Genomic DNA, 15,709 nt, shown 5'->3' on the forward strand with positions numbered 1-15,709 from the left:
ATTCCCTAATACATTTTGCCATTACTTTATGTGTGGAATGTTGAAAGGGTTGGTCAGGACATTGAATTAATTCCCTGAAACTCTAATTACGTTTGCTTTTCTGCATTATGAACTCATGTTCAAGTATTTTTTTAACTGATCTGAATCCCTGAGCTGGACTGCATTTGAAAGCTGCTTTTCAATGGGCTACTGTGCTGCCCTGCAGTATGAAAATGAATGATGCAAATCAAAGGCGGAACTTGCAAAAAAGAAAACACAAACAGACAATACTCAGCATTTCCGGAACATCACCAGTAACATCAGTAACATACATATATATATATATATATATATATATATATATATATATATATATATATATATATATATATATATATATATATATATATATGTGTGTGTGTGTGTGTGTGTGTGTGTATATATATATATATATATATATATATATATATATGTACATACACATACATACGTACATTTTTTGTTATTTTACTGATTTTATTTTCGACATAGATTTATTTATTTAATTATTTGGTTATTTCTTCTCCTGAACAGTTTTGGTTGCTTTGCAAAAAATGAGAAATTCCTGAGGGACATCCCATTAAAATAAAAGCTGAGCTAAATAAAAATAAATACATTGTTTGTGCCTTAATAAAGATTTTAGAGTTGGGTTGACAAGAACTTAATGAGACACACATAGAGGACAGCTTATTAAATTAAGCTTCTGCATGTTTTCCCTCTAGGTGTTTCTCCGGCTGGAAAGGAAGAAGGTGATGAAGAAACTACAGACTGGGGAGATCCACGGGCTCCGGGAGAGGCATCTGCACCCGGCCAGCCTGGAAAGCCCCAAAAGATGATCCGCACAGCCCGGAAGAGACAGAAAGCTCTGTCTAACAAACCCCAAGATTTCCAGGTACGTCACTCCTCAGGCACGATTTATGTGACAAATATTTTGCTGAAAGCTTTAACTCAAACTGATGGTTGTTCATTAGATTCGCATCCGAGTCATCGAGGGTCGGCAGTTGCCCGGAAATAACATCAAACCAGTGGTCAAAGTAAGTGTTTGTGGACAGACCCACAGGACAAGGATCAGGAGAGGAAACAACCCATTTTTTGATGAGGTAAAACAGTTTTTTATTATTATCATTATATCCTGCTTTTTTTTTTTTTAACAACAGCATTTTATATTGAAATCTTGACCTTATCTTAATCTTAAGCTTTCTGTGAACTGCTCTGTGGCTCTGCTGTTCCTGTCCTACCACTGTCATGTCCTATTTCTGCTGGTTCTTTGCTTTGCTCCCCCTTGACCCCTATGGCCTCCTTCAGCTGCTTCAGTGAGTCTCTCAGATATTTTGTGACACTTTTTTGTGACATTTCATTTCAACACTGCACCCTGCCATCTTTACTTTTTTATGCTCTGTTAGCAGTTATTTGAAGGGATGCTTAAGATATATGACTGCTGGATTGTGATATGATGGTTGTCATATTATGATCGGAGTAAATATTTCTACAGATCTTCTTCTACAACATGAACATGCTGCCTTCAGAGCTTTTCGATGAGAACATCTACATTCGGGTAAGATGAGCGCACAATCACACAATTTTTTCTCTCAAGCTGTCCTGTCACATTTGGTCATTTGCAACATAAAATAATATAACCAGCAGTACAACTCCTTATGTGGCTCTTTATATCTAGGTTTATAACTCATCCTCCCTGAGATCGGACAGTCTTTTGGGGGAGTTTAAGGTAATTTATTGTGCATATAGTTACTTTTATAAGTACTTTTGTGTTTGCATCCACAATATGACTAATTTTGTAATTTTTTACTTTACTCTTCCCAACAGCTGGATGTTGGCTATGTCTATGATGAGCCTGGTATGCGACATCTTCAGCCTTTACACAATACATCTTAATGCAATATCAGCTAGATTGCAGAAACTTAATCATATCATGACCTATTAGTTCATGTACTATTAGTAGTATTATTTCCATATACTTTACTGGCTTTTGTTTTGTAATTTCTTAAGCTCATGCCATAATGAAGAAGTGGCTGCTGCTGAGTGATCCCGATGACTCCAGCTCAGGAGCTCGAGGTTACCTGAAAGTCAACATGATCATTGTGGGAACTGGAGAGGAGCCTCCGGTACATTTCCACATGTTATTTTTTATTAAATTTTTGCAAGAAAACTTTGCTTTCTGAAGGTCACTTTCAATATGATCAGTATATGATCAGTGTTTGATCTGTTTTTTGTGGATTTGTACTTTACAGGCAGAAAAAAAAGAGCGCAACGAGGAGCAGGATGACATTGAGAGCAACTTGCTGCTGCCTACTGGGGTCACACTGCGCTCAGCAACACTCTCTCTCAAAGTGTACCGTGCAGAGGACATGCCACAGAGTGAGCCTTTTAGCATACAACAGACAAACGGCATTGTTATTGCATTGTTTAGAGTGGATTTGTCATTGTGCTTTCCGGGTTTTTCTCCATTTGTTTAGTGGATGATGCATTTGCACAGACTGTCAAGAATATATTTGGAGGAGAGGGTGACAAGAAAAACCTTGTGGATCCATTTTTGGAAGTTAGTTTTGCAGGCAAAAAGGTAAAATCCTGAATCAATTTTTGTATTGTTTTATTTTTACAAGGCTAAATATTGCATATTATTAATCTCAGATGTGTTTCATGCACTTATCAGTATGCCAGTAGCCCAAAAAAATATGAATTGGAAAAGAGAGACATATTTTTTCTTTTCCTCAGCCTTTGCATGAGCAAACAAGTATTTCACCTGTATTTTTGATTTAGAGGCATTATCCACTCCATAATCCCCCTTTCTCTCTCCCAGTTGTTGTGCTATATCTTATAATAGAAATGGTTCTGTACATCGGAGACACATTGTCTGTACTTACACTTTGCCTTTTTTGTGGAAATTTATTAATTCAATTTAATTCTAAAGATGTGTTGTAAAACCAGATCTTCGCAGCTGTGGAGTATTTTTTAACTAGCCCTACCTGGCAACCCTGTCACTGTTGTGTCTGCTGCTCCTTCCTCAATGATATTATTCATAGAGTGAGCATGGAGAAGAGCAATTGCTGCCTCAATGAGCCTCAGGTAGTGCTTGTTGCAGTTCCCATTTTTTGACAACATTGCCCTGCGATTGCCCAACATCTAGAAAAGTGAAGCAATGGAACATCAGCTGAACATTTATGAAATAGTGACACTTTTTTAAATTGCTGGTCACTCAAAAGAGGTAATTAGTATTTCACTGTAATTTAAAATCCATGGAGTTGTGATTAAGGACTTTATGAAGATTAACATTTGTTGAACACCTGCTATAAATGGCGGGGCTGCCTCATGGACAAGCCGCCACTGATTCCGACTAGTGCAGACAGCTGGTATCTGATTACAAACTGAATTTGTTATGTCTATTTCACATGATAAAATCGTGGCATTCATGAGAAAAGCACAGTTAGCTAGCAAGGTATTAGGCATCTTTAGGCAGAGTGATTGTTTTTATAGCCCAGTTTGTTCAACTGGCTCCTTACTCAATGTGATATTTGCAGTTGAGTTATCAAACTATATTATAGGCCAAAAGCCCCCATTTTGGCCAAAACTCAATTTTTTGTTTGACAGAATTCAGCTAAAGCAAGATTCCAGCAGGTTTTCTCAGACCACCACACATCTGGAAAAAATAATTAGAAACAGCATTATGAGCTACACTAACATAAGATTAAAGGTTTAAAAGTGATTTATAGACACATTATGTATATGAGATTACTATTTCTTTTGCCAGCTTCCTTCTTTGGCAGTACTCTATCATAGAGTACCTCAAGCATCTTTCTGAGCCCAGTCACACTCTAAAACACATATGAACAGGACACAGAGTAACTCTGCTTTTCTCTCCCTCGCTCCTCCCCATCAAATGTTGATGCTATTTAAAGTGATGCTATATGATGTTATGTGCAGCACTTTGGAACTACTGTTGTCTTTAAATGCGTTTTATAAATAAAATTTGACTTGACTTAACGTGACTCTTAATTTCTTACTAGAGTGCTCAAGTGTTTGATAAGGAAATTTGATGTGCTCATCTTGTCTTCTTCTGTTTCTTTTAAGCTATGCACAAAGATCATTGAGAAGAATGCAAATCCAGAGTGGAACCAGCTGATAGGCCTCCAGGTTAAGGTGAGAAAGAGTGATGATATGGTATACCTTAATGAATGCACTTAGTGGAATACATTACAGATAATTGTCTTTTTTTTATCTTTGTTTAGTTCCCATCAATGTGTGAACGTATCAAACTTACTGTGTTTGACTGGTAAGTTTCTAATATAGTGGATTATTTCATACAATCTATATATGACCTATAAGAGGAGTTGCCTCCCTGTATGCCATGTGATATTTGACTCTTTTTGCCTTACCTTTTGGTAGGGATCGCTTCACAAGCAATGATACTGTTGGAACCACATACTTAAATCTGTCCAAAATATCATCACCTGGTGGTGAAGTAGAAGGTAAACTTCATTGTTTCTGCCTTGCAACTGGAACACATTATGGATGACACATCGAATCATTAATTAATGTGATTTTTTTTTTTCAGCTGGGTCGCTTAATGAGAATGGAGGCCGTCCAGGATCTGATGGTATTCATTACTATGATTTGATTATAATCATAATTTCTCATAATAAATTAAATATTTACCTACTCTGTTTGTCTATTGTGTGTATACTGTATAAAACACAATTTTTATTAAAAAGCTATTTGTTGAGTTGGTTTTCTGTCCCTAAGATCCTCTCTCTCTCTCTCTCTGTATTTCAGTAGACAGAATGGGGACTGAGGTTGGCTTTCTTCCAGCCTTTGGTCCCTGTTACCTAAACCTTTATGGGAGTACAAGGGAATTCTCTGACCTTCCTGACCCATATGAGGAGCTCAATTTGGGACAGGTAAGTGCCTCATTTCCATTTCCTGAGCTAAATATATTTTAGTATCCTAAACAAAACATTATCAGCAAACTCTTGTCTTTGCAAATCATTCTGTACATACCTGTATATCAAACACAAACTAATCTAAAAAAAAACTTTATGTAAAGTGTTTTTTTTTTTTTGCCTCACCACCACCACAACCCCCACTCATCACGCATAAATCATTTACAGTTTTATGTGTTAAATTCCAGACAGTAGTGAATTGTGTACATATCTCCCACCCCCCATATACACCCTTCCCCATCCACCTATAGGAACGAAAAACAGAAAACATATATGAGATTTTTCCATCTCAAAAGCGCAAAAGAGAAATATATTATTAGCAATAACAATGGTAAACATGATTTAGTCCCCTTCCCAACCTGACTACAGTTCCATTATTTTCTTACCTGTTAGTCATTTTAATAAAAATTCTTTAGCTTTGATTGACTGTTCAAACAAAAAAGGTTGAGAAATACAGGGAGAGGGGACATGAGACAGGGGCCTGACTAAAAAAAATTGTTTGTCACATGATATCATTGGTATGCAAACTGATTAAAGCAATGTGTAATCACAAGGAAAGCATTTGCAAGAATGTTCCCCAAAATTTTCTTTTGATTTGTCACTGTTTGCTTTACATAAATAGTGTCTTGAAATGTTTTACTGATGGTATTTGCCTTGTACTTAAGATCTACACAATGGCAGTAGATACCATGAGTCATAGCATGCCTATATGTGACAGGGTGAGGGGGTAGCCTACAGAGGCAGAGTTCTCATTGAACTTTCTACTCGGCTGGATGACAAGATTGACAAGAAAGTGGATGACCTCAACAACGATGATGTCCTAGTAGCACAGGTAACAGCACGCAGCACAGCACGTCACCCCTCCAAATGAGTTTCACTTCACTGCTTTTATTTATATGGAAACATTATCAGGGGAAGTTTGAAATGATGAAAGAGCAAATTAGAGGATATGAAGATAATTTAATCAACTTGGAAATCTTAGAGGAAATTTGAAGTATTCGTGGGCTTTGATATATGAAGTAATATGGCACTTTGCGTGAATATTGGAATATACTTTATTCACTTTTTATTTTAATTTTTATTTTAACTATACATATCTTATGTTCTAATTAAATTTAAAACAAGTTTTTCCTTCAATGTTGTGTATACAGTACATTTGGCATTAGTGGGTTTTTATCTCATGCAGCCAGTCATGGTCTTAGGTTAATTATTAATGTATAATTACATGGATTATTATTGATAGCAGTGGCTGCAGGCAATCAAATCTCAGTCTGACTGGTTTAGCCAACTACCTCCTGCTATGCCAGCACTGATTTAATTAGGTAGCTAATGATTGCATGCCGGTGTGCAAAATAAGCCAAGAAGTTTAACTTACACTAATGATGTAGCTAGGCCTATTGGCATAAATGAAAACCTTAACATAAATGTACCTAGCTAAGAAGGATATCATTTACCATCTGCTTCGTAAAACGCACAGCACCCTTGAGGAGAACACTTTATGGATAAAACCACCTTAGAGTTTTGAGAGCAGTATATAAAAACTGCTAATCACTCAGATACAAGCTTTTAATACTGTAGTCACTGTAACGCCGCAGGTGCCTTCTCAGGCAGATCCGCGGCCACCTGCACGGGCTTTTATAACACGGCGATCTCAGGAAGATAATCAGCTTAAATGTGCAGCACCTGGCCGCTCTTTATAAGCCCTCATATTGCCTCACTCTGCGTTCGATCATAGATCTTTGCCAGGTAACAGAGCAGCGCCACGTTACTCTGATTGGTAATTTTCAAAAACGTAAATAGAGAAGAAAAAATACTGAGGTTTAGAAAGAAAAGGAAAGGGAGAGAAAGAAAAGGGAGCTCAGAATTAAAGAGGAAGTCAAGTTGGCAGAAAACTAAAGAGGAGGATAGACTGAGAATCCTCACTCCGAGATACATATTCGGCCCTCTTTAGTTAGAAATTGTTCCTTTCGCATTTGGTGCCTTTAAGTTTGGCCAGAAAGAAGGCCAGTTTGAGTTGTTTTTTTCCACCACGCTGCGGTGCTTTTGAGTTGAGCTGTTGGCTCTGAGTTTTCCCCGATCCAGTTTCACAAGCACTACAACACTCATTAACACAATCCTGCGGAGTTAGCTCATTGACTGGTCTACCAGATCCATTTCTGTTTGGGGCTCTAGGTGTTCCCAGAGCTGCCTCAAAGGAACAGACGCCCTACCTCCAACTACTGTGGAACCGGTAGATTTATCCCGCGTGCCACAAGATTATTGGGACCTCCAGGAAGTCTTTTCCAAACAATAGGCCCAGACACTGCCGCCCCACAGGCCCTTTGATTGTGTAGTCAACCTACTCCCAGGAGCTGCTCCGCCTAGGGTCAGGTTATTCTCTCTGTCACCCCCAGAACACCAAGCCATGGAGGACTATATTAAAGAGGCCTTGTCCTTGGGATTTATCCGCCCATCCACCTCCTCTGCGGGGGATCTGCGACCTTGCATTGATTACCGCAGCCTTAATGCCGTGACGCAGAAGGATAGGGACCCACTGCCCTTGATGAATTCTGCATTTGAGCACCTGCAGAGGGTGAAATTTTTTTCAAAACTGGATCTAGGTAGCGCCTACAATCTGATCTGCATTACAAAAATGTTGTCTAGAGGTCCTCCGGGAGACCCTGAACCATTACACCTTCGTCTATCTAGACAGCATTTTGATTTTTAGCAGCTCGCTGGAGGAACATGTGGTTCATGTGCGCTGGGTCCTTCAGCTCCTCCTCCAGAACCATTTATATGTCAAACTACAGAAGTCCCAGTTTCATGTAACCACAATCTCCTTCTTGGGCTTTGTTGTGTCCCAAGGGAGACTTAGTATGGACCCAGACAAGGTAAAGGTGGTCACACAGTGGCCACAACCCACCTCAGTCTGGCTGGTACAACGCTTCCTGGGGTTTGCAAACTTTTTCCAACGCTTCATTCGGGACTTTAGCACCCTGGCAGCCCCCCTTTAGCGCACTGACCAAGAAGACCCAGGCTGGGTTTAAGAGAGGCACAGCAAGCCTTTGAAACCCTGAAGAAGAAATTGACAACAGCCCCTTGCTGCATATGCCTGATCCTGAGGCTCAGTTCATAGTGGAAGTTGATGCCTCAGATATAGGAGTGGGCACCGTCCTCTTCCAGTGTTCAGGGCCAAACCAGAAATTACATCCGTGCGCATACTTCTTCCAACATCTAACCCCGTTGGCGAGGAATTATGACGTTGGGAATCATGAACTCCTGGCTGTAAAATTGGCATTGCAGGAGTGGAGGCACTGGCTGGAGGGTGCCAAGCACCAGTTCCTTCCTTGGACGGGGCACAAGACTCTGGCCTACATTCAGGAGGCCATGTGTTCCGCTGCGGGAACCCCCACCTCCTGCTTCTGCTCTGCAAACAAGGGTGGAGGATAGCCACTCTCGGTTTGGCCACTGGACTCAGGATGGAAACCTGAGAATAAACTAACTGTTGCCCCCAAGAGACGGCAGAAGGCTTTCCAGAACTGGCTGGTAAACTGTGGTCCCCGGTCGGAGACCAAGTCCGTCGGAAAGCCATGGACCCAGACCAAATTGCACGTCCCAACCTTTTGTCCAGGTCAGAGGGTGTGGCTGACGACAAGGGACCTTCCACTGCGGCTAGAGTACAAGAAATTGGCCCCACAGTATATTTGGCCTTTTGAGATCCTTAGGAGAGCCAATCTGGTGGCATACCACCTAGCACTCCCCCGCACTATGAGAATCAACCCTACCATCCATGTCTCACGACTAAAGCCGTTCCTGTGCAGCCCTCTGGTGACTTCCACCCACACATCCCCACCTCCTCCTCATATTATTGATGGAGCCTTTACTGTGAGGCGTATCCTGGACTCATGCCGCCATTGGGGGGGCACCCAGTACTTGGTGGACTGAGAGGGTTATGGTCCAGAGGAACGCTCTTGGGTCCCAGCTCGGCACATCCTGGACCCAGAGCTCATCCGAGACTTCCTCAGGAACCAGGCAGCTAGTATGGGAACGTCGGGAGCCATTCCTAGAGGGGGGGTAATGTAAGGTGGCAGGTGCCTTCTCAGGCAGATCCACGGCCACCTGCACAGGCTTTTATAACACGGTGATCTCAGGAAGGTAATCAGCGTAAATATGCAGCACCTGGCCATGCCTCTTTATAAGCCCTCAGATTGCCTCACTCCGCGTGTGGACATAGATCTGTGCCAGGTAACAGAGCAGCGTCACACTACTCTGATTGGTAATTTTCGAAAACGTAAATAGAGAAATCCATTCCACACCATATATTGTCCTCCCGGACGAGCGGGCACAACGCTCTTGAACATCCTATCGCCTAGCCCCCATAACAGTCACGTAGTGTTAAATCTCTCTCTGTGAACAGAAGTACCAGCGGAAGAGGAAGTACTCCCTGTGTGCGGTGTTCCACAGTGCGTGCATGCTGCAGGAACCTGGTGAACCCATCCAGTTTGAAGTCAGCATCGGCAACTATGGCAACAAGATGGATTCAACATGCAAACCTCTGGCCTCCACCACGCAGTACAGCTGTGCTGTGTTTGATGGTGAGATTATTATTACTATGGCTCCTTGGATATACAGTATGACATATACACATGAACCAGCTGACTCTGGTGCCTGCTGGTGTATTTTACAGGAAATCGCTACTACTACTTGCCTTGGGCTGACACTAAGCCGGTTGTTATCCTCACTTCCTTCTGGGAGGATATCAGCCATCGTTTGGATTCAGTGAACGTTATTCTCTTTATTGCTGATAGACTGGTAGGGTTTTAATGAGTCTCTATAACATAGCATGAGTCTTGTTATTACAAAACTTCAGTTATGTTATATAGTTTCTGTTCTTGTTTTTACCAGCAAGCCAACATTACCACACTGAAGACGGCCATGCTGGCTAAAGTTACTGAGACACGACTAGCAGAGATCTGGCTGAAACTTATCAACCAACTCATTGAAGACCTCACCAAGTAAATCCCAGCATCAAGAACATGCTTTATTTCTGTCATCCTGTGTATAGTACTTTTATATGTCACTTAAAGGAGTGATTTGTAATATTAGCATGCACTGCAACCTACAAATTGCAAGACTTTCCCTCCCTTGATTAACCCTATGCCTTTTCCCCATTCCCCGTGTGCTTCATGAGTTTGTTTTTGCAATAACAGATTTTTAGAAGCTTTTTTTTTAATTGTATACTTATTTCAGATCTAGAATCATTTGTCAAAATTACATACTGCAACTTTAACTCCTTGTGCCATTTGCTTCATTTGTATCCACTTCTCTGGCCCATCTTATTTGATCTAAATTCTGTCTTTTAGTTACCGGTTGCCAGACATAGAGGCCAAGTCTAACCTGACAGCACTGGATGTTCAAATCAAAACGCTACGAGATAGAACCTTCATCAGCATTAGAGATGCCGCCTGCCACATGAGGGAGGAGGCTACTGATGTTAAAGCCACACTTACTGACATAGAGGATTGGTTAGACCGCCTACAGCAGATTGCAGAGGAGGTTGTATACAATTTGCTACATTTAGGTGTAGTTTCTGCTCTACTTGATAGTTTCAATAAGAATTAGATACTGAGATATATGAGTTACTGAAGTGCTTATAACTATGTACAGGTACAAGCATTTCCATTTCCATTTACAGCCTCAGAACAGCATGCCTGATATCATTATTTGGATGCTGAGAGGAGAGAAGCGTATGGCTTATGCACGCATCCCAGCCAATGAGGTCCTCTTCTCCACCCATAGCGAAGAGGCTACTGGAAAATACTGTGGGAAGACACAGACCATCTTCATGAAGGTAAATCAGAGATATTTAGTACAGCTTATTCATAGATTTCATACATGAGACTGCACAGTGATAGCAGACCATGTTGCTCTGTTTTGATGTGAACAGCCATTTACCACAGCATAGGATCTGTAGTGGGTCATGATGCAAAAGTAAGTCACAGGTGTGTTCCTCTCCATTGAATGGTCAAACTTTTTATTTTTGTGGGTAGCTTTATGCAATGTTTGATAATGAACCATTTTAGAAGCAGTATTAATATTCGTGCCTGAGACCTTTCCTTGGTAGAATTAAACAGTGACAGCTACTTTCATATTTAAATTAGCATTGTATAAACACTGGGAGGAAAGTGCTATCAACCCTCTTCAGCATACATTAGCTAACAGATGCCCACTATTGGTTAGTGTCACTGTGATTGAGAAGGAAGAGAAAGTTCACCATTCCTCCCACACAGAGAGCATGGCTAGTTTTGCTCCCTTGGCTCCCGCCACGAATGGCTGTGGCACCATCAGGACTCAAACTCACAGTGATATGGTGAACCAGTATGGAGGCCAAATGCCTATATTTCTAATTAGACAAATTGAGCATTACGAGTTGTTAAATATGTAAAAAGCGGTGTAATTAAACAGTGTAAAAGTCCTAAAGATATTTTTTTTATGATTATCACTTTTTAATACCTGAGCATGGCCTGTAATATTACCATGTTATTGCTGTTTCTAGAACATTATGCAGTAGTGTATTGCCTTTGGGAACTCAAGATGCAATCTTATATGTATGAGTGCCTCTTTAGCCCTTGTTGCACTTTCATTTGTTGTTTTTGGTGCATGAAGCCATGATCTGCTACTGCACTAATGTGAAATAAATGAAAATAGTTAGAACGTTAAGATGCTTTTGGGACATGGCTTAATGATAATTATGATAATGATAATGACAAATTAGAGTCCTAATGCAAGACCAGTTGAGATCCACCTCCATAGATGATGCCGACGTGTGCCCCCAAAACAATCTCACATCCTGTTTTCAGTACCCGATGGACAAAAATAAAGGGGTGAAGATTCCCGTGCAGCTGCGTTTGAACATGTGGTTGGGCCTGTCAGCTCACGAGAAGAAGTTCAACAGCTTTGCAGAAGGAACATTCAGCGTCTATGCTGAAATGGTAATGCATGCATGTTGATTCATTACTAGAGCAATCATGCACAGAATGTGATTAATCTGAATAAAGCTTTGCATTGCGTGATATATTATGTAATGTGCCCTCTCGGTGACAGTATGAAAACCAGGCCCAAGTTTTTGGAAAATGGGGAACCACAGGCCTGGTGGGCCGCCACAAGTTCTCTGACGTGACAGGGAAGGTTAAGCTGAAGCAGGAGTGCTTCCTGCCCCCACGTGGCTGGGAATGGGAGGGTGACTGGTACGTCGACCCTGAAAACTGGTAAGTTGCCTAATGGTACATGGGAAACATATAAAAAAAATTTCAGGACCTATTCTGCATTTTTTCACTACTATTATTCTTGACATTTCAACAATAACTCAGGGGCAGCTACAAACATCCTGTAATGAAAATGTGTACGAGCTGGTTTTAGTAGCGCTGGGATGTTATTCACACTATCCAGCTTACAATCAGAGGAAATGGAGGCTCTTGGCTTAAATTGGCACTTGGCTTGGAAGATATATACACATTCCATGAGCCAGCCTTTCTCTCTGGCTACAGTGTTTATACAGAGAACAAGGCTCATAAACATATTGTCAGTGACCCTGTCTCTCAGCTGCATACCAGTAAAGCTATCTGGAAAGTAGGTGCATTTGTTCTGATGTATTGTTGTTGCGTGTGTGTGTGTGTGTTTGGATCAGTCTGCTGACAGAGGCTGACGCAGGGCACACAGAGTTCACGGATGAAGTATATGAAAATGAGAGTCGTTTCCCTGGTGGCGAGTGGAAGCCAGCAACCGAAAACTACACTGATGTGGTGAGAAAGTGAAAACCTCCAAAGTTGGAAGTGATATTGCTGGGAAATATTTAATGCTGAAAAACATAGGGCCATTTTTTAATAAGTGAAGCTCTAATTACAGTGGTCATTTGTGTCAGTGGGCATAGCCATTGAGAGCAGGGTCTGCAAAGACCATGCATGCAAATAAACACAGGTGCACCTTGCCTTATTAACAAACGGCTGGTGCAATGTAAACTTTAGCTTGCACATGCCATCCTGTAGTGCTTTTTGAATTGAACATGTGTGTGCTTTCTGTTCAGCTGGCAGTATTAACTGAATAGGAATTGCATGATTACAACTGGAAACCATGTAATAAAGAAGAATCCATAGTTAATTTCATTATCCACATTCTGGTCATTTGGGACTTGAACTGTGGTTGTGATATGGTCACCTGTGGGTCATTTGGTTGTGAACTGGCACTCAAACAGCTGAGGAAGAAAAACACCAGCTGAAAAGAAACTAAAGGCCAAGATTTGCTTTTGGTTTAGGGTTTTTCTAGTGAATTCCCATTAAAGATTAACTCTCTTTTTTAATACTCTGTAGATGAATGAATGAATGCTTCTGTAGCCAGTAATATTATGGCCTTGTTTGATTACTGGCAGTCTTAATAAAATACAACAGGTGATTCATTACAATAACGTTCACAATAATCTATTATATGTGTGTAGGATAATGTCAGTTTATTAGTTTTGCAGTGGTATAAAATGTTAGTGTATATGGCCCATAATGTGTGAATCACTTATTATCATGATCTCATTGAGAAATTTATTTATTTTTTAAATATTCTAAACAGTGAAAGCACTGGAAATTATATTTATACAATCAGATTCATGCATCTGCAACATTTCTCATAGTCTATTGGCTCAGAACACATAGCATATGCTATTTGTAAGTCAACTCTGACTGAGACAGGTGTTGTCATTTAAGCCTGTTTCCCAGACAATAGCTAGACCAAGCAAGCTGAATAAAGCTGTTCAGGATAGAGTGATGTGTTTGTTTTGTGCAGAATGGAGAGAAAGCCCAGAAACCCAGCGAGATTGAATGTCCCCCAGGGTGGAAGGTGATTCAGGACTGGAGCTTTGACAGCAACAGAGCTGTGGATGAGAAAGGTTCGAGATCACAATTTCATTCATCATACGAATTTGAAACAATTATGTCTGACAAATTGCACACTTCTATACATGGTGCCTGCATTTGTATTTGTATTGTATAAAACCTATAAATTTTAGAATGCTGGACAAGACACCAAGAATGTGACATGAAAGAAAGTCTTACTTTTGCTTCTAACAATAGGTTGGGAGTATGGCATCACTATTCCTCCAGGTGATAAACCCAGCTCCTGGGTAGCAGCAGAAAAAATGTACCATGTCCATCGCAGGAAAAGACTGGTCCGGCTGCGAAAGAAGATTGCAAATGCCCCCAGCTTAGAGGTGAGGACCTGACATGATGCTGTTGTTCAAAAGCAATAATGTTATAAGCCATATAATTAATAGTTATAGTTCATCCACAATGCACCATGAAGATTCAGTAAAAAGGGGTAACTTAATTCAAACTGGAGTTCATCAACAACAAGCATGAAAATAATGAAAGGCGATGGCTAATAAGGACTGACTACTTGGGAAAATCTTGTGTAACCTTAATTTGTGTTTGACAGTGTCTATCCAAACATCTGTATCTATTAGTGAGGTATGATCTTAGCCAGGCAAGAACCAAATCTGTAGTTACAACACCGTACTTATACCAAGTTAAGAGTTAGTACATCAACTAGGACCATTTTCTGTTATTAGATATCAGTCTATATTTGGAAAAAGAAAAAAGCTTATAATTTGTTTTGCTTTCTGGTGTATTACAACTCTAAAATTTAGTAGATAGATGAGTTTTCTTTGCTGGTATAACCTTGCTGGTGTTATCTTTTGCCTCCAGTAGATCCTACCATAGCCTCTCAGTTTATTATAATATATTTGCTATAGTGTATCATAGAGTGTTAATTAAGTGACAGATCTCATTAGCTGAGATTTTGATGAATCTGGGAATTTATTATACAATGATACAATTTTACCTCTTACTTGTGATGCCTTGACTTGTAGTTGGATGTAGTTAATGACATCTTTTCTTTTTTTGGGCCTTCTCTATGTCCTGACAGAAGAAAGAGGTGGGAGATGGCTGGGAATATTCCTCTCTGATTGGTTGGAAGTTTCACAGGAAGGAGCGTTCCTCAGATACGTTCCGGCGCAGACGCTGGAGGAGAAAGATGGCCCCATCTGACCGTGTGGGCGCGTCAGCCATATTCCAACTAGAGGGGGCATTGGTGAGCATCCAGTTACAAATTTGCATTAAGGATCTGGTGTTTCTGAATCTTTGCCATACCACTGCATGAAAGGCGTCATGCAGTGGTTTAAATTTGGTGTAGTTTCAGATTTACTTCAAGAGAGACGTTAGGGGAATTTTCATAGTTGTACTATGTAATCAGTGTTACACTGAATGACTCTTGTTTGTTTTGGTCTCTTTGTGTTTGGTTTCTAGGGGGTGGATGTCGATGAAAAAACTAGCAAAAAAGAGGCAGCCAAGCTTTTCGGTGCCAACACACCCACAGTTTCCTGCAACTTCAGCAGTGAGTAGTTTGATTCATGCCACCTAATTAAAGCCTTACATAAAAGATCCCTGCTGCTGATATACATCCACTCACCACTCCCTTTCCTCAGAGGAAGTCTGGACCTCTGGGTAACTAGCTCGATTAAAGAACATTCAGAGCTGCTAATTTGGCTTCTGAATGCCAGTGGTTATTGCTTACATAATTACATAACTGAAATTTCTATAGCTGCACTAAAGTTGGTGTTCCTGCAAAGAATTAATAGAATTAATCAGCTTATATCAGGTCTAGGGGAAGGACTGATTTGTGTATCAAGATCTCATCTTAATATTAAGCAGATTTTG

At 40.5% G+C, this 15,709-nt stretch overlaps 1 protein-coding gene across 1 annotated transcript in view; it reads left to right on the plus strand.

Annotated features, from left to right (window-relative positions):
- Positions 1 to 15,709, plus strand: part of myofl (myoferlin like) — a 29,541-nt gene that overhangs the window by 4,957 nt on the left and 8,875 nt on the right. Inside the window, exons 6-31 of the mRNA XM_034302786.2 lie at positions 741 to 910; positions 990 to 1,118; positions 1,511 to 1,573; positions 1,694 to 1,744; positions 1,843 to 1,873; positions 2,026 to 2,141; positions 2,268 to 2,394; positions 2,493 to 2,596; positions 4,105 to 4,173; positions 4,263 to 4,306; positions 4,420 to 4,502; positions 4,589 to 4,630; positions 4,807 to 4,931; positions 5,692 to 5,805; positions 9,370 to 9,547; positions 9,640 to 9,764; positions 9,858 to 9,967; positions 10,316 to 10,508; positions 10,648 to 10,803; positions 11,813 to 11,944; positions 12,057 to 12,220; positions 12,640 to 12,754; positions 13,782 to 13,884; positions 14,069 to 14,205; positions 14,919 to 15,083; positions 15,299 to 15,386. Of these exons, the coding sequence (XP_034158677.2) occupies positions 741 to 910; positions 990 to 1,118; positions 1,511 to 1,573; positions 1,694 to 1,744; positions 1,843 to 1,873; positions 2,026 to 2,141; positions 2,268 to 2,394; positions 2,493 to 2,596; positions 4,105 to 4,173; positions 4,263 to 4,306; positions 4,420 to 4,502; positions 4,589 to 4,630; positions 4,807 to 4,931; positions 5,692 to 5,805; positions 9,370 to 9,547; positions 9,640 to 9,764; positions 9,858 to 9,967; positions 10,316 to 10,508; positions 10,648 to 10,803; positions 11,813 to 11,944; positions 12,057 to 12,220; positions 12,640 to 12,754; positions 13,782 to 13,884; positions 14,069 to 14,205; positions 14,919 to 15,083; positions 15,299 to 15,386 (2,934 nt within the window). The remainder of the gene's footprint in view (positions 1 to 740; positions 911 to 989; positions 1,119 to 1,510; positions 1,574 to 1,693; positions 1,745 to 1,842; positions 1,874 to 2,025; positions 2,142 to 2,267; positions 2,395 to 2,492; positions 2,597 to 4,104; positions 4,174 to 4,262; positions 4,307 to 4,419; positions 4,503 to 4,588; positions 4,631 to 4,806; positions 4,932 to 5,691; positions 5,806 to 9,369; positions 9,548 to 9,639; positions 9,765 to 9,857; positions 9,968 to 10,315; positions 10,509 to 10,647; positions 10,804 to 11,812; positions 11,945 to 12,056; positions 12,221 to 12,639; positions 12,755 to 13,781; positions 13,885 to 14,068; positions 14,206 to 14,918; positions 15,084 to 15,298; positions 15,387 to 15,709) is intronic.

The sequence above is a fragment of the Pangasianodon hypophthalmus genome, chromosome 3 (assembly GCF_027358585.1).
Source record: "Pangasianodon hypophthalmus isolate fPanHyp1 chromosome 3, fPanHyp1.pri, whole genome shotgun sequence".
Lineage (NCBI taxonomy): Eukaryota > Metazoa > Chordata > Actinopteri > Siluriformes > Pangasiidae > Pangasianodon > Pangasianodon hypophthalmus.